Raw genomic sequence first — 22,158 nt, forward strand, 5'->3', positions numbered from 1 at the left:
TAAACGCAAATTGAAGCATTGATCAAAAACTTCTCCTTAAGGTGCCTGGATGGCTCAGTCATTAAGCATCTGTCTTCGGCTCAGGTCATGATCCCAGGGTCCTGGGATTGAGCCCCACATTGGGCTCTCTGCTCAGCAGGGAGCCTGCTTCTCCCTCTTCCACTCCCTCTCGTGTGTTCCCTCTCTCACTGTGTCTCTCTCTGTCAAATAAATAAATAAAATCCTTAAATAAAAACAAAACCAAAAAAAAAACCACACAAAAAAACTTCTCCTTAATCCTTAAAATCATTACAAAATCTGCTGCTAAAGCAATAGCTGTCCCACACAAATCCTTAGACTCTCTGGTTAAATTGTCCTGAATAATAGAAGAGGCCTTAAAATTAGTTCATCAGGGAGGTCTCTGTGCAGGGTCCAACACCGCGTGCTAAGCCTGGATTTACCCTCCTGGGGAAGTTAAAACTGTTTGGCTTAAAAAAGGGGACTCTTCCTAAGGGGTCTTTTTCTGGCTTATATGATTTTGATTGGCATAGGCCCTAGGGACCATGGCTCTAAAGCACATTCCAAGTATTGGGAATTCCCCTGCTTATAGTAATCCTAATAATCTGGGGCATTGTATTCTCTCAAAAGCCTTAAATAGTTTACAGCTGCTAACCACCAAGCAAATGCTCTCCCTAAGGGTGGTACATGTAAGGAATGAGGAAAATAGCCAACTTAAAGACTGTGAACCAGAAACCATGACCTATATCACAAAGGCTAAATTCTAAAAAGTTAGGAGTTATGGATACCACACAAAGGGGCAACAGAACCTGGGAACTGCAGAGCAGTAGCTGAGAGTGGTGCTAAGGCCATCATGTTTGATCACATCTCAAAGTGGGATGTAATTGAGAAGGGAAAATTGTTATAAAAGGGAAAATCGAAGGCCCCAAATGGTGTCACTTAGACCGAGTTCCCAAACCAGAGCTTAATACCCAATCTAATGGCAGTTTCAACCTCCTAAAGAAACATGGCCTTCACCTGTCAGTCAGGAAATGTTTCTTTCCGTCAGTGCCAAGGAGTCTGTCGCCTGGGTCCTCTCCATCCTCCCAAAGAAAGATGAGGTAACATGCATGAGAAGAGCCCTGGCTTTTCCCCTAGCAAACAGCTTCCTCTGGAACAGTCCTTTTGTTTTGCTAGTAACCTTCTTGTCCCCACCCTCTGCCTGTAAAAATCTTTCCATTTTGGACACCTCCTCAGAGCACCTCTCTGCTGGCTAGATGGGGTGCTGTCTGACCCGTGAATTGTTGACCAAAACCAATTAGGTCTTCAAATACACTTGGTTGAATTTTGTTACTTAATAGGCCTGAGGGCAACCAGAACTGGCAAAATCCTGCTGTAGTTACTGACATTAAGGAATTAGTTCTGCCAGGTTTATGATGAAATACAGACAGATTATATTTATCTCTTTATGTAAATTAAATTAGAGTTCATTGTTCCCCATGAGAACACGTAACAGAGACTTTTCCAAAACCTTAAAAAGGAAAATGACTCTTTAGCTGTGTTAAAAGTTAAACTGAGGCATATTAAATATTTTCAGAGCTTATTTGAGCAGAAATCAATTTGAATCGGGCAGCATCCGGTCTAGCAGACAGAAAGGAGCATCAAGGAGCTGTACAAAATGAAAGACTTTCACAGGCAGAAAGGAGCAGGACCTGGGAATTTATAGTGGTGAGAAAGCAGATTGCTTACTGTTTGTTGCTTATTGCAAAGTTACTTTCCTTTAGGAGATGGTAGAGGTCTCCCAGGTACATGGCCTAACTAGTGCTCACCGGTGGTTTCTGATTGAACTCGTTTAAACTTCCATTTCTGGGAGAGCCAAAAATGTATTTACATCTGGTTTGGTGACCTGGGGCTTCAATGCCTTTGTTTGGGGACTGTTGTCTTGTTTTTAACAGCTGTTAATAAAAATTAATGCTTTTAAATGTGCTTTTTCATCTAGTACATTAAATGAGCAGTTTAGAAAAACAACTTAAAAGATGAAGGTAAGTGAATAAATTTAAAGATGTCACTTTCATAAGATAATTTAAAACATGTTGATAGGAAATTTATAGGAAGGCCAAAGACTAGGGCAATAATTTTAAAATAACTTGATTCATTGGATTTTTTAAAAAAAGATTTTGTTTATTTATTTATTTATTTGAGAGAGAGAGAGAGAGAGAGAGCGAGCGAGCACGCAAGGGCAGGGAGGGGCAGAGGGAGAGGGACAAGCAAACTCTGTGTTAAGCATGTCTTGACATGGGGCTCGATCCCACCATCCTAAGATGATGACCTGAGCCAAAGCCAAGAGTCAGACACGGTTAATTGACTGAGCCACCCAGGTGCCATGATTCACTGGAATTTTTTTTTTTTTTTAAGATTTTATTTATTTGTCTGAGAGAGAGAGAGAGAAAGAGAGCTCACACAAGCAGGGGGAGGGAGAAGCAGGCTCCCTGCTGAGCAGGGAACCTGGTGCAGGACTCGATCCCAGGACCCTGGGATCATGACCAGAGCCTAAGGCAGAGGCTTAACCAGCTAAGCCACCCAGGAGGCCCTCCGACTTCTTTTCCTGATGAAAAAACAAAAAAATAAAAATAAAAATAAAAACAAAAAACAAACCAAACCAGAGGCACTGAGAGGTTAAGTGCCTTAATTCAAATCTCATAACTGATATAGTTGACATCTGTTGCTTTGGCTGGGCCAATTTCCTTCCTCCTTTTGGTAATAGGACTGTAATTTTCCTTTAAGGAACTACTCCTGTGCCTTTCTAGAACTCCTAACAGGACTGTCACCAAGGGGCTCCTCCTCTCTCCACTACACGTGACCCGCACTGGCACATCAGGATCTTCTATAGCCTCTGGAAGCAGAGACTGATATACAGGTAGGTGTTGTGATCCAAGTAATGCAAGGTGTTTTGTTTTTGTTTTCAACAGAGTGAAATAAGTGAATTCTAGGAGTGAGGTGGCTTCACTTGAGAACTGTAAGAATTATGAAAACCTGGAGCTGTTTTCCAGAGAGAACTGCTGGACTGAAGCCAACATGGAGGAAAGTCCAGTGGAGAATGAAAGAGAGAGGGAGAAAGATATTCTTGATTTCATTTGGGGAAATGAATATAGCTATCCAGATCAACTCCTGGATTTTCTTTATTTTCTTTCTTTCTTTATTTGACAGAGCCACAGCGAGAGAGAGAACACAAGCAAGGGGAGTGGGAGAGGGAGAAGCAGGCTTCCAGAGCAGGGAGCCTTATGCAGAGCTTGATCCCAGGACCCTGGAATCATAACTTGAGCCAAAGGCAGATGCTTAACAATTGAACCACCCAGGCACCCCTAACCTGGATTTTCAAGTTTAGTGAGTTAATAAATTCCTTGTTTGGCTTGGTAAGTTTAGACTAATTCACTTGCAATTAAGAAAAATCCCAATACAGCTAATAAAAGTCTTAGTTATGATTGAAACACATCTTTTGACATCACATCCTTTGCTATTTCCACTGCTGCACTTTTTTCAGAAAGGTACCCCACGCATAAATGTCAAAAAGAATCAGGTGCTGTTGTGGGAGACTTGAGAAACTGCCCTCTTTTCGAGGAGACAGCCTGCCCTCTGTTCTAGGTTCTGTTCAAGTTTTCATTTTTTTTTTAAAACAGATTTTAATTATTTAGTCATGAGAGATGGGGGGAGGGGCAACCGGGGAGAGACAGAGAGCGAGAGAGCAGCAGGCAGAGGGAAAAGCAGACTCCCCTTGGAGCAGGGAACCTGATGCAGGACTTGATCCCGGGACCCTGGGACCGGGACCTGAGCCAAAGGCAGAAGCTTAACCATACCTAGGTGCCCAAGTTTTCATTACTTAAAATTTATTTATTTATTTGAGAGAGAGAGAGAGAGCATGCATGGAAGAGGCAGAAGGAGAGGGAGAGGGGCAAGCAGACTCCCTGCTGACACGATGTGGGGTTGGCCAGGACCCAGAGATGATGACCGGAGCCGAAGTCAGACACTTAACAGACTAAGCCACCTAGGTGCCCCTCAAGTTTTCATTTTTAAAATAATATCAAAAGGATGAGAATACAAGCCACAGACTGAAGGGGAGAAGATATTTGCACAAGACATATCTGATAAAGGACTGTTACTTAAAATATACAGAGAACTCTTAAAATTCAACAAGAAAACAAACAACCTGATTTAAAAATGGGCAAATGGGGCACCTGGGGGGCTCAGTGGGTTAAGCCTCTGCCTTCAGATCAGGTCGTGATCTCAGGGTCCTGGGATTGAGCCCTGCATCAGGGTCTCTGCTCAGCAGGGAGCCTGCTTCCCTGCCTCTCTCCCTGCCTCTCTGCCTACTTGTGATCTCTTTCTGTCAAATAAATAAAATCTTTAAAATAAATAAACAAATAAATAAATGGCAAAAGATCTAAACAGAACTTTCACCAAAGAAGATAAACAGAAGCAAATGAGCATATGAAAATATCCACATCATATGTTATTAGGAAATACAATTTAAAACAACTATGAGATACCTCTATACACCTATTAGAAGGCCAAAATCCAGAACACAAACATTGCCAAATGCTTGTGATGATGTGCAGAATAAAAACTCTCATTCATTCCTAGTGGGAATACAAAATGGAACAGCCCCTTTGGAAGACAATTTGGCAGTTTCTTAAAAAACAAAACACACTCTTACCCTACAGTCCAGTAATCTTGCTCCTTGGTATTTACCCAAAGGAGCTTAATGACTTAGGTCTACACAAAAATCTGTCCACGGATACCAGCTTTATGCATAATTGCCAAAACTTGGAGGTAACCAAGATGTTCTTCCATAAGTGAATGGATAAACTGTGATACATCTGAAATGGGTTAAAGTTGAACAAAAATCACAATGGCCGCACTAAGGCTTCAGCAAAGCTCGATTTTAAAATAGTCTTTTTCCTTCTTTCTGCAAACCTCCCTTCCTCCCTTCCTAGCCTTTTGTTTCAAGAAGCAGGTGCCAACCCTCCAGACAAGCGGAAGGAGGCCAGTAGAATGTAAGCACTTCCGGTCACAACGAGCTAGACCCTGTATTTCCTTATAAAAGCCTCAGCTCCTGACTCTAGGTGGGCTTGCAGGTTTTGAAGGCCATGGCTTGCTGCAGCCTTCTTGGCCAGAGCAATAAAGATTTTGTGCCTCTTTATCCCAAACTTTGTCTTCGCCTTTTATTTTGGCTCTGAAGCATGGAGGTTGGTTTTTGACAACACATCTAGACCATGGAATATTACTCTCTGCCAAAAAGAAATGAGTTACCGAGCCACAAAAAGACATGGAGGAAACTTAAATGCATATGACGGCACGAAAGAAGACAATGTGAAAATTCTACATACTATATGATTCCAAATATATGAAGACAAACTGTAGAGTAACAAGATCAGTGATTGCCAGGGTTTGGGGGAGGGATGGATGACTATGCAGTGCACAGAGAATTTTTAGGGCAGTTCAACTGCCCTGTACGATACTAATAGTAGTGGATACATGTCATTATATATTTGTGCAGTCCTACAGAATATACAACACAAAGAGTGAATCTTAATGAAAACTACTGGATTGGGGGGGTGGGTTTTTTAAAAATTTACTCTCAATTTTGCTGCAAACCTAAAATCTCTCAAAATAGTTTAGGGGTGCCTGGCTGACTCAGTTAGTGGAGTGTGTGACTCTTGATCTTAGGGTTGTGAGTTTGAGCCCCACGTTGGGTATGGAGATTACTTAAAAACAAAATCTTTAAAAATAAATAAATAAAAATAAAATACAGTCTATTTAAAACATTTCAAAACCCATTGCTTTTGACCTCTGCATATATCTTACAAACATTTGGTGACAAGGTTAAGAGAATGTGTTGGTGAAATAATCCATACCTAGTGCAAGGAAGGAACTGTTCACCTTAAAAAGAAAACTTGTCAGTTATTTTACCAGCAAAAAATGAGTTTATGCAGGAATAACAAAGACTTGCAATGGGAGGGATACATACTACATCAATAACCAAAGGAAAATCCAACAAAGAAGAATGTTACTTTATGGAGAAGGAGGAGGAAATTGGATCGTTTTGAGAACAAGTCCCTTGGAGGAAAGTAAAAGTTCAGTGTGAGGAGTTTCTCATTGGCTGAATTGCAGCAGTAGTTGATTTCTTATAGGAGATGCAGTGTACATTTTTCTCTGTTGGGGCATGTAATTGATGATTCTTCCTGTTGAAGATTCTTCTGTTGGGACCTATAATTGACAATTCTTCCTGTAACTGAGTAGTAATGTTCTCCCCTTCTAGTCTCCTGACTCTACTTTAGTGAAGTTTTCCTTTATTAATTTTCATAGAATGATGGAAAATGCAGCAGACTTGCACCAAGTGGAAATATTTTAGCACTTTGTGACTGTAAAAGAATATTTCTCATGTAAATATATGAGAAAAGTGGTTAAAATTGCTTGAGCAACCCTTTAGATTGGTTAGCCATAGGTAAGATGGTGAACTAGTTTTCCTTAGTACCCCAACCTCTCTGATTTCCTATCTTCAGTTTGTCTTTCTTTCTTTCTTTCTTTCTTTCTTTCTTTCTTTCTTTCTTTCTTTCTTTCTTTCTATTTCTTAAAAGATTTTATTTACTTCAAAGTAATCTCTATGCCCACTGTGGGGCTCAACTCACAACCCTGAGATCAAGAATAGCATACTCTACCAAATGAACCAGCCAGGCACCCCTCCTTCTTTCCTTTTTTATTATTTTGTGAGCATATACCTTGTGTGAGTGTGTTCAAATTTGCTATGCTTTAATCCACCAGAACCAAAAGGTCATGGGCTGTAATGTCTTTCTCCTGTTTATCTTTCCCTTTATCATCCCTTTTCTCTGTAGGCCCTGGTTCCTTCATCTTTTTCACTCAAATCTTTTTCTTTTTTTTTTTTTTCAAGATTTTATCTATTTATTTGAGAGAGAGAGGTGGAGAGAACATGGGGGTGGTGCAGAGCAGAGGGAGCAGCAGACTCCCCACTGAACAGGAAGCCCAGTAAGGGGCTCAATCCCAGGACCATGGGATCATGACTTGAGTCAAAGGCAGACAAGGCAAGCCACTTAACCAGCTGAGCCACTCAAGCACCCCCTCACTCAAATCTTTTTGTCCCCTCTCCTCCATTTTTCTTTTGTTTTTGGAAAAGGATGGAGAAAAATAAAGGGGAAGATGAAGCAAATCCTGTGAGAGAAGTAGGTCAAACTGGGAGTAGATTTATCAATCTTAGAGCGTTCTAAATATAGGACATCGTTGATCAATAAAAGGAATAGAAAGTCTTAATGTGAACATTTTTTTCTTTACCTGAATCCCCTACCTACGTATTCCTTTTCAGTTAGCAAAAATAAAGGATGTAAGAAAATTTAAGGAAAACCACAAAATTGAGATGAATAAATGGCTTTAATGGATTACATTATATTTGATCCTTCTCTTTTGGATTTCAAGGACCAATGGGCATGTTTTCCTTTTGCTATGAATACATACAGTATTTAACTCTTTCTGGACATCATTTCTTTGGACCAACTTCTTCAGAGTTATATGACTACACTGCATGTTATCCTTTGTTTTCTTAAGTTATTTTGTTCTAAAAGACTATACAACCCCTTTTTCCTGTTAGGTTCTTTAGGTTCTTCTATTAACTGTTGAATCTGTGTTAGTTTTGTTTTCCCCAAAGCCAGCATCTTGAGGTCCTTGAGTCTGAAGTATTGTTTTGCCACTTGTGGTGTTTTCTTCCTGTTGGAAAGCTTCACTATTTTTTTCTCTGCACATTACATTTTATCTGACCTTTAAGGTTTGGCTTAAGTTCATTTCCTCTTCTAAGTTTTAAAAAAATTTCTCTAGTTACTTCCCAATTGTGTCCTATACAACTGTGCATTTGTGGTTGGCTGAATAATGGCCCCTGCCCCCAAAGGTATCCACTTTCAATTCTCTAGAATCTGTGATACAGATTTACATGGCAAAAAGTACCTTGCAGATGTGGTTAACTTAAGGACATTGAGATTGGAGAAGTTATCTTAGGTTATGCAGGGGGGCTTAATGTCATCGTAGGGGTCCTTTTGAGAGGGAGGCCAGAGGATCAGAGTGGGAGAAGAGGTGATTCTACAATGGTAGTAGAGGGAGAAATGGCAATGAGACATGGGGCCAGGAGTCAAGTAATGAAGGCAGTCTCTAAAGCTGGAAAAGACAAGGAAGCAGATTCTTCTTCAGACCCTCCAGAGTAACCAGTCCTACAAACAGCTTGATTTTAGCCCACTGAGGCTGATTGTGAACTTTTGACCTCCAGAACTGTCAGATAATAAATCTGTATTGTTTTAAGTTACTGAGTTTGTGGTAATTTGTTATAGCAACAGTAGGAAACTAACATGACATCATTATACCTTTGACAATCCTCTAGATCTGCTCCACATAATTTAGCACTTTACTGTCATGTTCTCCAAGCCTACTACATTAAATGGTAGAATATAAATTCTTGGTGGACAGGAACCAGAATTTCTATCCCTCTTTTTTTTTTTAACACCCTACAATGTCTAGTCCAATCTTAGGAACTGAGGTATTTGGAATGGATTGAAGCATAAAAGAGAATGGCCCCTTTCTGTCTCCACTGCTGCCATGGTGCCCAAGAAAAAGCTTTTAGTGAAAGGGAGCCAAAAAAAAAAACACCAAGTTCTGAAGCTTACCCTTGACTGCACTCACCCTCTAGAAGATGGAATCATGGATGGTGCCAATTTTGAGCTGTTTCTGCAAGAGAGAATCAAGGTGACCAAATAAACAGGCTTGGACTTAAAAAAGAAAAGAAAAGAAGTGAATGGAAGAGCTGGGAATCTCGGTGGAGGGGTTGCAACCATTAAAAGGAGCAAGAGCAAGATTTCTGTAACTTCTGAGGTGTCTTTTTCTAAAAGGCATTTGAAATATCTCACCAAAAAATATTTGAAGAATAATCAAGGTGATTGGTTATGTGTAGTTGCTAACAGCAAAGAGAGTTATGAATTGTGTTACTTCCAGATGAACCAGGAGAAGGAAGAGGAAGAGGAAGATTAAAACTCATTTGGAATATTTTGCATGAGTTCTCAAATAAAGAGAGAGAGAGAGAGAGAGGACAGCCCCTACCAATGGGGAGATGAAAGATATTTTGAAAGACATATATGACTCAATGAATTTACTTCTTCAGCATCAAATTCTAATCTTGTGCTTTGAGCTCTCTCTCAAATGCAGTGTTAGGTGCACAGTACCTGCATAATGGAGGGTGGAACACAGTGGATTTTCAACAAACAGTTGATGTATTGAGCTGAAATCTGCAGGGGAAAGAAGGACAAGGAGAAGGAGAAAAGAAAGATGGGTCTGGCAGAAAGTCCTCCTTGTCTCTTTAGCTGATGCCTTTTTTATTAAAGTAAAATGTTGAAAAAGAAACTTCATCAAAATTTCTAACATGAATCTTACCTGAAAGCAAAAGAGAAGAGAGGACAAGATAATAAAAATAGCAGGGTGTGACAGTTCAAACAACCAGTCTTTTAAAATCCAAGTAATATGCTTAACACTCTGCTAGGAGATAAAGAGGTTACAGACAACTGGTAGGACACAGGTCTCTTCTAAAGGACCTTAATATGTAGTTGGGATAATACTAATAATCAGCTAGGGTTACCAGGCAGTTTATTGCCATCTTGTGTGATTCAGACTTTGGAGATGATAGGTATTTGGAATTTGGCTCTGGACAATCAATACTTCATTCATTCAGTACACATTTATTGAAAATTCATTATGGTTTTCTCTGAGTAAGACTTTCGGCTCAGGGTTTAAAATCTAATAAAAGGAAGTCAAAGGAAATAACTCATATAAGAATGGATTAAGTGCTAAATAGCAAGATGCTTTGTAGTTGAGAAAAGATTATTACTATAATTTCTGGAAGTTGAAAGGGGAGGGGAATTGTGAATTATTTTAAAGGTATTATTTAGATCAAGCCTTGAAAGATGAGTAGGACTTTGAAGAGAATATTCCAGGCTGAAACATGAGCAAGAACACTGAAGACATCAAAGGGCATAGTTTTAGTCGTATGTTGGGAAGGAACAAAGGATGTTTGAAGGGTAGTGCATTATTTTATTGCCATGGTAACAAATTACCACAAATTTAAAACAACAAATTTATTTTCTTATAGTTCTGTGGGTCAGAAGTCTAACACAGGTCTCACTGGGGTAAAATTAAGGAGTCAGCAGGACTGAGTTCCATTCTAGAGGCTCTAGGGATGAATTTCACTTCCTTGTCTTTCCAGTTTCTAGAGGTTACCACAGAACTGGCGGGCAAAGCTTTTCTAATCATTCTTCATAGTCACATCTCTCTGCCTCCCTCTTCATTTTGAAGGCCCTTATGATTGCATTGGCCATTTTGGTAATCCAGAATAATCTGTTTTGGATCCAAATGGTTAGCAACCTTAACTATTCTTTGTGGGTGAAATTTAACATATTTGCAGGTTCTGGGGATTAAGACTGTGTACATTTTGCTGGGTGGGTGGGGGGGGTTGCATTATTCTGCTTACCACAGGTAGTAAGGAGCTGATCTTGAGAGGAAAGGAGACCAAAAGGGTGTGAATGCACTGGTAAGAGCAATGGGGAGCAGGTGCATGTTTCTGAGGCTTGACATAAATCCACATTTAAAAAAAACTTTTTTTGGCTGCCCCATAAAACACTGAACCGGCAATTTGGGGGTGCAACATCAGAAAGCCATTATTACACTCAAGGTGAGATGGTCTAAGGTAGGGAGGGAATAGCTGATCTTTGTATTTGGCCTGAGGCTGCCTCTACCCATTTCTGAGTTTTTTCATTAAAATCATGACATCATCCCGCAGGATCTCTATATGGGCAGTTTCCGGTAATTTGGATCAATTTGTCCAGTAGATACTGCAACCCAGGCCTTAAAATCATTCACCTACAATCAACAAGCGGAGACCGGAATCCTGGCAAATCTCCAATTAGCAAGTATGAAGTTCAAAGAGCTAAACACTCTTTTACTTTTTCTTTAATGTTCCAACCCGCAGGAAAACCACGCAGTCCTTGTTCTTAAAGCGTTCCCGTATCACGGACAAACTGAAAAGCTGTGCCTGCTTCGGTGAACAAAGCCTGACTGCGCGATCACGTTCAACACTAAGTTCTTCCCTTACGCGCGACTCGCCCGCTCCGCGACCACCGGTCGCAAGAACACGACCCCAGCTCCGCAGACTCTAATGATAGCGCGCCCTCTACCCGACTACGACGTCAGCGCGGACTCCCACGAGCACCGCGGGTAGTGGTCCGGCAGGTGGAGGCTACAAAAGGGGGGCGGACCCGCGGTCACACCATCTTCCGCTTTCGTCATTTCCGGGTGCGACAGCCGCTTCTGTCCGGCTGAGCGCTGGATGCCTTGGGTCCTCTCTTATTGCATCTGACCGTCTGCGCAACTGCCCCTTCCCTGTTCCCAGCGGGAAGGACATGAGTGTTCCTGGGCCAACGTCCCCGGACGGGGTCCTGGCAGGGCCACCCCACGGCCTCGAGGCCGGGAAGCTGACGCCGGGTACGTGCAGTGGGGGCGGGGCGGCCGGCCGGGACCCGAGTGGCTGGGTCTCCCCGGCTCCTTCGCGCGGCAGAGCTGCTGGTCTCTGAGGCTCTGGCCCCATCGCGGAAGTGGGGCATCGCGTCCGCCCCGGTGCGGAGCTGAATGAGTGGGAAACGAAGTCTGGAGGGGAAGCGGTGTTTGGGGGGGCGGGTGATGGTGAGGTCATTCTGCGTTTGGGTGTTGACTCCAGCACGTTGTTGGCTGTTGGTTATGTTAGCAGTTGAGGATGAGTCTGTCAGAAAGATGATCGGTTTTGTCGTTCAGAGAATTGAGGTATCCAAATATTATTGACCCACACACTCATGAAGTGCTGTCTTGCGTGTTGACATTCCTCCAGCAGCTTTCTCAGCCTGAGTTCCTGGAGAGATTTAAGCCCGAATACCCAAAGGCATTCATTGACTGTAATAACTTGTCTTGCCAGGAATCCTGAATGGTACTACTTATGTACCATCCTTAGGAGAATTGAGAAAGTAGTCAGTCAAAACAGTTTCTGTTCAGATGAGGAACCCCAAATGAGGAAGGCTGCAGGGCTTTAGATGTGTTTACCTCCAGTTCTAGGAATATAGGGGCTGCTTAAAAATAGTGCTTTCAGGGCGCCTGGGTGGCTCAGTGGGTTAAAGCCTCTGCCTTCAGCTCAGGTCATGATCCCAGGGTCCCAGGATCGAGCCCCACATCGGGCTCTCCGCTCAGCAGGGAGCCTGCTTCCCCCCTCTCACTCTGCCTGCCTCTCTGCCTGCTTGTGATCTCTCTCTGTCAAATAAATAAATAAATAAAATCTTTAAAAAAAAAATAGTGCTTTCAGCCCTTTCTTGGTCACGCTCTTCCTCAGTGATTGCCCCCTCTTTACTCTTTCATAAGCTGCTTCTATTAATATGACTTCCTTGTGTATATGTGCAGCTTGGGTTCACTTGCCTCTCCATCTGCTTTCTGGATATTTTGACCTGGTTGTTTGCTCTAACCTCGCATATAGTGTGTGCATAAGTAAAAGTCGATGTCTGGTTCTGTTAATGGTGCCAAGTCACTCTCAGTTCAAACTTTGACATTACTCTTGACTTTCCTCTCACTTGCCTCCTACCTCCATTTAGGGGATTCTGCTATGCAATTTCCATCTCCTCTCTCTAGTTTCACTCTCAAGGACAGTTCTAAGGCTATCCACTTCCAGTCTCTTACTCTTCCACTGCACCTGTCCCACTGTTGTCATATCCCTTCCCAAAAATACAGCTACAGTCATGTAATTTTCTTGCTTGGAAACCTTAAAATGGCTCCTTACTACTTACTGACCAAAGAGCCAAACACCTTGACACTCAGGGTTCCTCATGGGCTGGCCACATGGTTTTATAAGATCACTATTGCATATGTCCTATGTTCTAGACACTCCAAACTACGTCCTCTTTCCTCTTTCCTATGTCCACCTTTCCTTATATTGCCTTTTTTTTTTTTAAACCATATGGTATTCCTTCCACTCTTTTAGAACTCTTACCCATTTGGAAATAGTGGCCTTCAAAGATTGTTAGTAGGAGTATAAATTATTCCTATCTTAGGAAGGCAGTTTTGCAATGTCTGTTTAAGAAATGCATAAACCGTTTATCCCATCATTCTGTTTCTAAGAAATTATCCTACAGAAGCATTGACATGGATATGCAAAGACAAGCAAGGAAACTAATGGTAACATTGTTTGAAATAGCAAAAAGTGAAAATAACCTAAATACCTATTCTTAGGTATCTTAGTCTACATGGGCTGCTACAACAAAATACCATAGGCTGGGTGGCTTAAACAGCAGACACTTATTCTTTGAAGTTCTGGAGTTCTACAAAGTCCAGGATCTATATGCTGGCCAGTCAGGTCCTGGTGAGAACCCTCTTCTAGTGTTGCGGACAACTGCCTTCTCACTGTCTCCTCACACAGTGGAGGGATAGAGTTTTGGATTCTCTTATCTTTTAAGAATAATAACCCCATCATGGGCCCCCACCTTCATGTCCTCATCTAAACCTCATTATTTTCCAAAGGCTCTACCTCCAAATACTTTTATGTTCGTGGTTGGGGCTTAAACAAAAGAATTTTTGGGTGGGGGAGGGATACAAACGTAACAGAGAATAATCCATAACAGAAAACTAGTAAACAAAATATAGTAGAATTCTATTATGTTAGAAAGAATGTAGTGGATGTATATATATGCATATGGAAGGATATCTAAAATGTCTATTTAAGAGAAGAACAATATGTGTTGTATTTCATTTACGATTAAAATAGGGTTTTGTTTTTTTTTTTGAAGATTTTATTTATTGCGGCACCTGGGTCGCTCAGTGGGTTGAAGCCTCTGCCTTCGGCTCGGGTCATGATCTCAGGGTCCTGGGATCGAACCCCGCATCGGGCTCCTTGCTCGGCTGGGAGCCTGCTTCTCCTTCTCCCTCTGCCTGCCTCTCTGCCTGCTTGTGATCTCTCTCTCTCTGTCAAATAAGTAAATTAAAAAAAAAAGATTTTATTTATTTATTTGACAGAGAGAGAGCAGGAGAGCGTAGGCAGGGGGAATGGCAGAGGGAGAGGGAGAAGCAGGCTCCCCACTGAGCAGGGAGCCTGATGTGGGGCTCGATCCCAAGACCCTGGGATCATGACTAGAGCTGAAGGCAGTTGCCCAACCAACTGAACCACTAGGTGCCCCTAAAAACCGGGTTTATGCATGGATATGCAGAGGTAATTTTTTTGAAGCCTGTGTATGAAACTACAGAGTGATTGGAGTAAGGGAGTGAGAAATAGTTTTTTTTTTTAAGATTTTATTTATTTGCTTAAATATATTATTTATTTGACAGAGAGAGAGAGAGAGCATGCACGAGCACACAAGCAGCGGGAGTGGCAGGCAGAGGGAGGAGGAGAAAGGGAGGCAAGCTTCCCTCTGAGCAGGGAGCCTGATGTGGGGCTCGATCCCAGAGTGGGATCGTGACTTGAGCCTAAGGCAGATGCCCAACTGACTGAGCCACCCAGGCACCCTTAAGATTTTATTTTTAAAGAAATCTCTACACCCAGCGTGGGGCTTGAACTCATAACCCCAAGACCAAGAGTCATGTGCTTTACCAACTGAGCCAGTCAGGTGCCCCAAGAAATAGTATTTTTACTTTTCAGATTATACTTCTCTCTTTTGTATTTCAAGTTCTTACAATGAGTGATACTTAAAAAGAAAATTCTATCCATTCTGCAAGCTTAAGCTCCAGTTCCCACACTTCCTTTTAGAAGTCGTTCCGAGACTTCCCAGACGAACGTGATCTTTCTGTCCTCTGAATTCCCATAACAGTTTCTTTTTCTCTAAAGGCACTTCTTATATATTATGATTCCCTGCCCTTTCAGAGAAGGGGAGTTGCTTAGTTTATTCTTATAATCTTGGAAACTGGTACACTAGTACCTGGTATTAATACTAGTGTGTATCTATTGTTTTTTGTATGAGTAGGGTAAGGACCCCTTTCTTTTTTCTTAATCTCTCCCTTTACCTCTCACTATACCTCTCAAGATAAAGTACCTTGAATTTAGTGACTTGATGTATTTAGAAATGTAAGTTAGATTCTTCCATAATTAACCAGAAGATTGGGGTAGAGTAGGGGGAGGTCTGTGAGTTAAAATGTTTATATAATGTAAGGGAAGTGTATTAGTTATTATTCCTTAAAGTTGACGTTTCTGTTGTTTGTCTGTAATACTTGTTTTCTATATTTCCTTAAAGAGAGTTGCTGTTGTTTGCCATGTTACTGTTACTTGGTAGGAGTAGTAAATGATGGGTCTTGATTTAAGATGTTTTTGAATGGCTGATACAAGTGCTTACACTGTTATTCAAAGGAGAAGTATGAAGCATAGTTCCTGGCATTACGTTGAGATTTGCATGCAATTATTATATACTATTTTCTATGGTAAATTAAGGTGCTAAGTCTGAAGAGAAATCCTTTGAAAGTCTTCTCCTAACAAATGATAAAACAACCTTCCTTTTACATGTAAATAATATATCAAGCTATATGCAAAGTAAATGTTGACCCACATTTTTACTTACATTCAATTGAAGAAAATTTTTTTAGGCATTGCATTTCTGCATGCTTTTGAAAAGAATATATTGTTTTCATTCAGTGACTGTTTCCCACTTTTAGGCCTCGGACTCTTAATAATCCATTGAAAACTGTAAATCCTCTGCCCTTGAAAATACATAAACACACAGAATATGTTTTGCAGGTGTAAATGTTCTTTTAATCCAGATTTTCTTTATACTAGTAGTTTAAAAACATTTTTTGAGTGTTCATATCCTGTTTTTCAGAGGACTTTCAGAAGGTAAAACTAAAAAAAGCAAAGGAAGGATGCCTGTAGTATCCTGTGTGTGTGCTGTGATCCCGACTGCCAACCCCTCCCTCCCCTCTACTCTCTTACCCCCATGTCCATTTACACAACTCCTACATCTAATTTTTTTCTGGGAACAGGTTTAAGTGACGCTTCGTCAGATGAAGGGTTACTAGAGGACCTGACTGTAGAGGACAAAGCTGTGGAGCAGCTGGCAGAAGGATTGCTTTCTCACTACCTGCCAGATTTGCAGAGATCAAAACAAGCTCTTCAGGAACTCACGTGAGCTAACAGAAACCTTATATGCACTCATTTCCCCTTGGCATAGTTATAACTTACTGTATATGTGTATGTAAACTGTATTAAGGTATAACATTTTGTAACATTGAGTAGTTCTGTCTTTAGTGGTAGCAGTTGGGAGTGAAGGAGTACTTAGTAATCTAAATGTAAAAAGTGAGACGTGCCCAGCTGGCTCAGTCCCAGAAGCAGGAGCATGTGACTCTGCACCTTGGGGTCCTGAGTTCAAACTCCACATTGGGCTTAGAGATTACTTAAATGAATAAAACTTTAAATGTAAAAAGTGGTATGAATACTACTTTTAGAGTGTTTGGTCTTTTATAAGAGGTACCCCTAAATCTGATCTGGACTATTTGATTAGTTTTGGTGTTTTACCATTATTTTATGAAAACATTGCCTACTGGGAGTGTTGCGGGGTGGGCACTCACCAGTTTTTGAGTAGTGTTGCAAAATTGCCTCCGTAAGAGCCACATTGGTTTTCAGTTGCTGGTTCACATGAGTTGCCAAAAGTTTGTAAGTATCTTTTTTTGAGAGGACCCATTTAGTTCTAGGAGATAAGTCTACTTAACTAAAGGATTGGAGGATATACCAAGAGGAAAAAAAGGATTTCATCAAGTAGGATCAATATGCAAAATAAATACTAACTTTATCAGCTCCCAGAAGAGCAGACTGAACTTGCACTTCCTCTTGGGTAGGACCTCGCTTGGTTGCCCAAACTGGCCTATCATTTTTCGTGGTCGTTAGCTATGAACCAGCTATGAGCTGCTGCTGCTCTAAGACCTACCCTTTGAAAACTTACCTTAAAAGCCTGTAGTAGGGCAAAAGGAGAGGATCAATCAACCACTGTCCATTTTCTACATATTAGTAAGGAATGTTATAATCCTTGTATTTGAAGGTGATAAATGAGTATGAAAGTGGTGCTGTGTTCTCTATGTGGGATCCTCCTGGAGTTAGGGAGTTGGCAGCACTCCTGGTTTTCTGCTAGTTCCAGTGGCATTTTTTTTTAATCCCTAGTGTGTGGTATTCCTTGTATTTCTTTTTTTATTAAGTAGATTGAAGCAGTGATTTTTAAAACAAAGAAAGCAGAACAGGAACATCTTAAATTTTTAATCTTTTCTTTACAGGCTCTCTAGACCACTTTTCATTAAGAAAACTGTAGAAAGTGAGTAACTGCCACAAGCAAATGCCAGGCGGCGGCACGTGCCAGTTTTCCACAGAGTCCTGCTTTGCAGGGGTGTCTGAATGCGCTGCTTGGGGTCTCCGGTCACACTTATTGGAATCAGTCCTGGCAGAGTTTAGTCCACAGGTCTCTTCTCCCTGTATTTCTTTGTAAACTCTTCAGCGTTCTGACAGAATTTTTTATGGCCCTTAGAGTATTGTTCAGCTAGATCAGCTCTAAGTGGGTGCTCGGGCTGGTGGTCATTCACCAGTGCTATGAGGGACTGGCTTACTTGGTCGGTTTTGGTTTCTGGCTTCCAGTTTTCAGCACTAATTACTGGCAGACAGACCTGCCCCTTTTCATCGATGTTCCAGTGATCAATCTTTGTTTTAAATGTGATCTTTGGTGTTTTGAATAGGTATCTGCTGGAAAGTTGATTTTGATTCTCAAGGCCCCGTATTCCTTATATTTGAAAGCCAGTCCATTTTTGTGGCAAAAAGTCATAAAAATTTTGTAGAGGAGTTTAGATGAAGTATGTCAGACTGAAGAAAGATAAACTCTGCAAGCAAAACATGTCTGGATAGCAGTTTGCTTACAGGGAGCTGGGAAGCACAGTTTAATTGCAGAGTTTAATTGATGACATTGGCTACAATTCAGTGTTTTAAATAATCTCACTTACCTTCCAAGGCACCTAAATGATGATGGTGACGATGATGATGATGATGGTAAACTCAGTTGCTGTTACTATATAGACTACTTGCCCAGCACTTTGTATACTATATCTCAATTCCGACACCTTATGAAGTATTAATATTATTGCTGTTTATAGTTGAGGAAACCGAGGTCCAAAAAGGTCAGTAAATTGAAAAAGATTACACAGGCAGTGGTTAGTGGTAGAATTCATAATTAAATATGATGAGTAAGCAGTTATTATACCTCTGTAGCATTAAGGAAAAATAAGCAAACTTCAGAGAAAGAAAAAAGAGAGGTGTTTTCTAGTAGTTGCCTCTTTCATCACTCTCTCCACAAATCCCACTGCTGATAAAGATTTAGGGGGAAGAGTACTGAACTGAGAGGCAGCTGGGATCCAGTACTGGCTGTGTTATCAAACAGTTTAATTTTCATTAAGCCACTTTACATGTGGTTTACATGTAGGCTTACAGGCCTATAGAGGTTTGAAGGAGTAGGTAGTGGTAGACACAAATCAAGTTCACTTTGTAGCCAACAGTGGGTAGGGAAGACCAAGAACAAAACTTGACTTTATATATAAGAAAGGTTATGAATATTCTTGTACATGTGTTCATCATTTTAAGAACATTGGAAAGAAAGAAAAAAGAGGTTCTGGGATCTAGGTCCTAAAAGTCTCTAGCAAAGTACTTGTAAGTATCCTTAGCGGGATTCACTTTGAGATAATCCATGCTTGGACCTTCCAAGGAAATAGTTTTTTTCTCACAGGATCATTCCCCAGATACTGCATCAAGGCCTCCCAGTCACTCCCAGCATATGTGCCACAGATAATACAAAACTTTAAGGGAAAGGAAAGCCAGTCATTTCTGCCTGACATGGTAGCTAAATATTCTGTGGAATCTTCTTCTAGAGTGTCTAGACTTATGGATCATGAAAACACTACTTAGAATTACTATTTTATTATAACGGATACACATCAGGACCAGCTGCATGAAGAGACACATAGGGGCGGGCTTTGGGAGTATCTTCACTACAGAGCTTCTGTGTTTTCTCCTATTGAATTTTTTTTTTTTGGAAGATTTTATTTATTTATTTGACAGAGAGATATAGAGTGAGAGAGAGAACACAAGCATGGGGAGCAGCAGGCAGAGGGAGAGGGAGAAGCATACTCCCTGCTAAGCAGGAAGCCCCATGTGGGGCTGGATCCCAGGACCCTAGGATCATGACCTGAGCCGACGCCCAAACAACTGAGCCACCCAGGCGCCCTTCTTCTAGTGAAATTAGGGCCCGTGACCTTCCTGGCACATCAGTGTGTTTACCAACCAGAAAGCTCTACTGAGCATCAGTGTTGTTGTTGTTGTTGTTGTTGTTGTTTTTTAAAGATTTTATTTATTTATTTGACAGAGAGATCACAAGTAGGCAGAGAGAAAGGGGCAAGCAGGCTCCCTGCTGAGCAGAGAGCCTGCTGTGGGGCTCAGTCCCAGGACCCTGAGACCATGACCTGAGCTGAAGGCAGAGGCTTAACCCACTGAGCCATCCAGGTGCCCCATGAGCTTCAATGTTTTAAGTTTTTATTGGGGCTTCGCTCTGTAAGCGTAATTGATTGGATCATTGGCCATGTAATTGAACTCACTCTCCAGCACCCTCCCCCCACCTCCCTTCTGTGGAGAGAAGACTGGTAACAGTCATGGTATCATGAGGACTGATATCACAAAGTTCAAAGCCCCAACCCTTTAACCACATGATTGATCTTTCCTGCATGACCAGCCCTTATCACCTCATTAGTATAAACTCTGAGATGCTCCAAGAGAGATTTGTGAATAATGAAGATACTCCTATCATTTGGGAAATTACAAGTGTCTTAAAATAGGCATGCCAGGAACCTGGGACAAAGATCAGACAAATTCATGATTATACACTAAGTGTCTGTTCAGATCTTTTGCCTATTTTGAAATTGGTTTAGTTATTTTCTTATTGTTGAGTTTGAAATGTTCCTTGTATACTTTCGATACAAATCCTTTATGTGTCTTGCCAAGTGTTTTCTCCAAGTGCTTGGTTTGCTTTTTTGTTCTCTTAATAGTGTCTTTTACAGAGCAGAAGTTTTTTTGGTTTTTTGTTTCGTTTTGTTTTGTCTTTGTTTTTTGTTTTTTGATTTTTTTGTTTTTTAGCAGAAGTTACTTATTTTTTAAAAGATTTTATTTATTGATTTCCAGTGTTGGCTGGAAAATAAGTGTTAGTTATTCCTGTGATACTAGCACTGGTTGATCTGGAGTGGAGTATCAGGGAAGTTTGCTTCTGTTCTTCAGTGGAAGGTTTTGAATCAGAATTTTAATGAGAACCCTTAGAAGTTACCTGGTTGGACCTTCTCACTTTATAAATAAAGAAATTTAGGACCAGAGAAATAAACTAAATATCCAAGGTCACACAACTGGTTCTTAATGGGGAATCTTGTGTTTCCTAGTCCTTTTTTTTTTTTTTTTCATCTTATTTACCTCTTTTGATTTAGTATTCACTAAATGCATTGATAACTAACTGCATTTTCCCCAACTCTAATCTAAAAAGTCATTGCTCCTCATTTCCTTTATGGTAATTTTGCAGTTTTAAAATACATAAAATCTTGCCCCCTTGTTTTGGGGGCAAGATAGTATAAAAAAAACTTTTTTGGATAATAGAGTTGCTAGAAATAGCAAATAATAAAATGATTTTAAATGATTTGGTGATTTGAGTTATCCACAGTTAGATTCAGTTATTAGAATTATTATTCATTTAGGCAAGAATAAAAGATACAGTTACCAGAATGAGGCTTTGAAGTAATAATAACAACATTATTATTGTTATTTTATCTTTTTTTTTTTTTTCAAGTAGGCTCCATGCCCAATGTAGAGCCCAGTGTGGGGTTTGAATTCATGACCCTGAGATCAAGACCAGAGTTGAGATCAAGAATCAGACATTTAACCAACTGAGCCACCCAGTCCCCTGGAATATTACTTTGAAAAATATTTTGTTAAACCAAATAAGCCTCAGAAAGGCAATACATATTCAACTTAATTTTTACCTTTGACATTAACCAAGATGAAATGTGATTCCAGCACTTACAGTATGTACAATTTATTTTGGCTATGTGCTTTTGTTTCAGACAGAACCAAGTTGTATTACTAGACACACTGGAACAAGAGATTTCGAAATTTAAAGAATGTCATTCTATGTTGGATATTAATGCTTTGGTAAGTATGATTTAGTTGACACAGCGTAATGAGAACTGGCTTAGAAATAGCTGGGTTTATTCTGTACAACTTTGTACTTAGGTATATTTAGGATCTTTTCCTCTGATTTTTAATGTTTAGAATCTGTCTTTTAATAGGAAACCTTGATTTACTTTACTAGAACTTCCATTGTCTTGAATTGTTATCTTTCAAATGTTGAACTTGTAGTAGAAAATGGAACTTATTTGTGAATGTCTAGAATAGATTTGCTCATAATAATTAAAGACTTCTAAAAGAGAACTAAAAGAACCAAAAGTAAGGAACTTTTAGGGTACTGTTTCCCCTTAAGGAAAGTGCATCTCTCCTAATCAGTTACATGACTTTTTAAAAATCAGCATTTTATTTAATTGTATGGTCCATTCATAATACCATAACCTAATAATGCTGAAGTGGACCCTTCAGAGGTCCTCTTATAGCTCATTATATCTTTCAGTATATGTGATAGTAGTGAATTTCATCAGAAGCTTTATAGCTTTTTGATGAGAGGAACTGATACTCTATTTTTTTTTAAAGATTTTATTTATTTATTTGAGAGAGAGGGAGATCACAAGTAGGCAGAGAGGCAGGCAGAGAGAGAGGGGGAAGCAGGCTCCCTGCTGAGCAGAGAGCCTGATGCAGGGCTCGATCCCAGGACTCTGGGATCATGACCTGAGCTGAAGGCAGAGGCTTTAACCCACTGAGCCACCCAGGTGCCCCCTGATACTCTGTTTTAAGAAACAGGGAATTAACAAAAATTAGGAATTTGTGGCTAGCTTTCTTTTCACCTCAACATTAAGCAGTATCTTGGTTTGCATGATTTTATGGACTTTCACATGTATGTCAAAAAATGGACTTTTTTTGAACAAATGTGG

General features: G+C 40.5%; 2 protein-coding genes across 2 annotated transcripts in view; both read left to right on the forward strand.

The window, feature by feature from the left end:
• BLOC1S6 (biogenesis of lysosomal organelles complex 1 subunit 6) overlaps positions 1-22,158 on the forward strand; it is a 71,301-nt gene that overhangs the window by 44,231 nt on the left and 4,912 nt on the right. Inside the window, exons 2-5 of the mRNA XM_080807887.1 lie at positions 2,761-2,893; positions 11,042-11,553; positions 16,042-16,183; positions 21,181-21,268. Coding sequence (XP_080664013.1) covers positions 11,472-11,553; positions 16,042-16,183; positions 21,181-21,268 — 312 coding nt within the window. The 5' untranslated portion in view covers positions 2,761-2,893; positions 11,042-11,471. The remainder of the gene's footprint in view (positions 1-2,760; positions 2,894-11,041; positions 11,554-16,041; positions 16,184-21,180; positions 21,269-22,158) is intronic.
• Positions 8,626-9,054, forward strand: LOC308346668 (large ribosomal subunit protein eL22-like; the record flags this gene model as incomplete). The annotated part of the gene is made up of 2 exons (XM_080809717.1): positions 8,626-8,772; positions 8,806-9,054. The coding sequence occupies 2 exons, from the start codon at positions 8,626-8,628 to the stop codon at positions 9,052-9,054; spliced, it is 396 nt and encodes a 131-aa protein (XP_080665843.1).

The sequence above is a fragment of the Martes martes genome (genome assembly GCF_963455335.1).
Source record: "Martes martes genome assembly, chromosome: 7".
NCBI lineage: Eukaryota > Metazoa > Chordata > Mammalia > Carnivora > Mustelidae > Martes > Martes martes.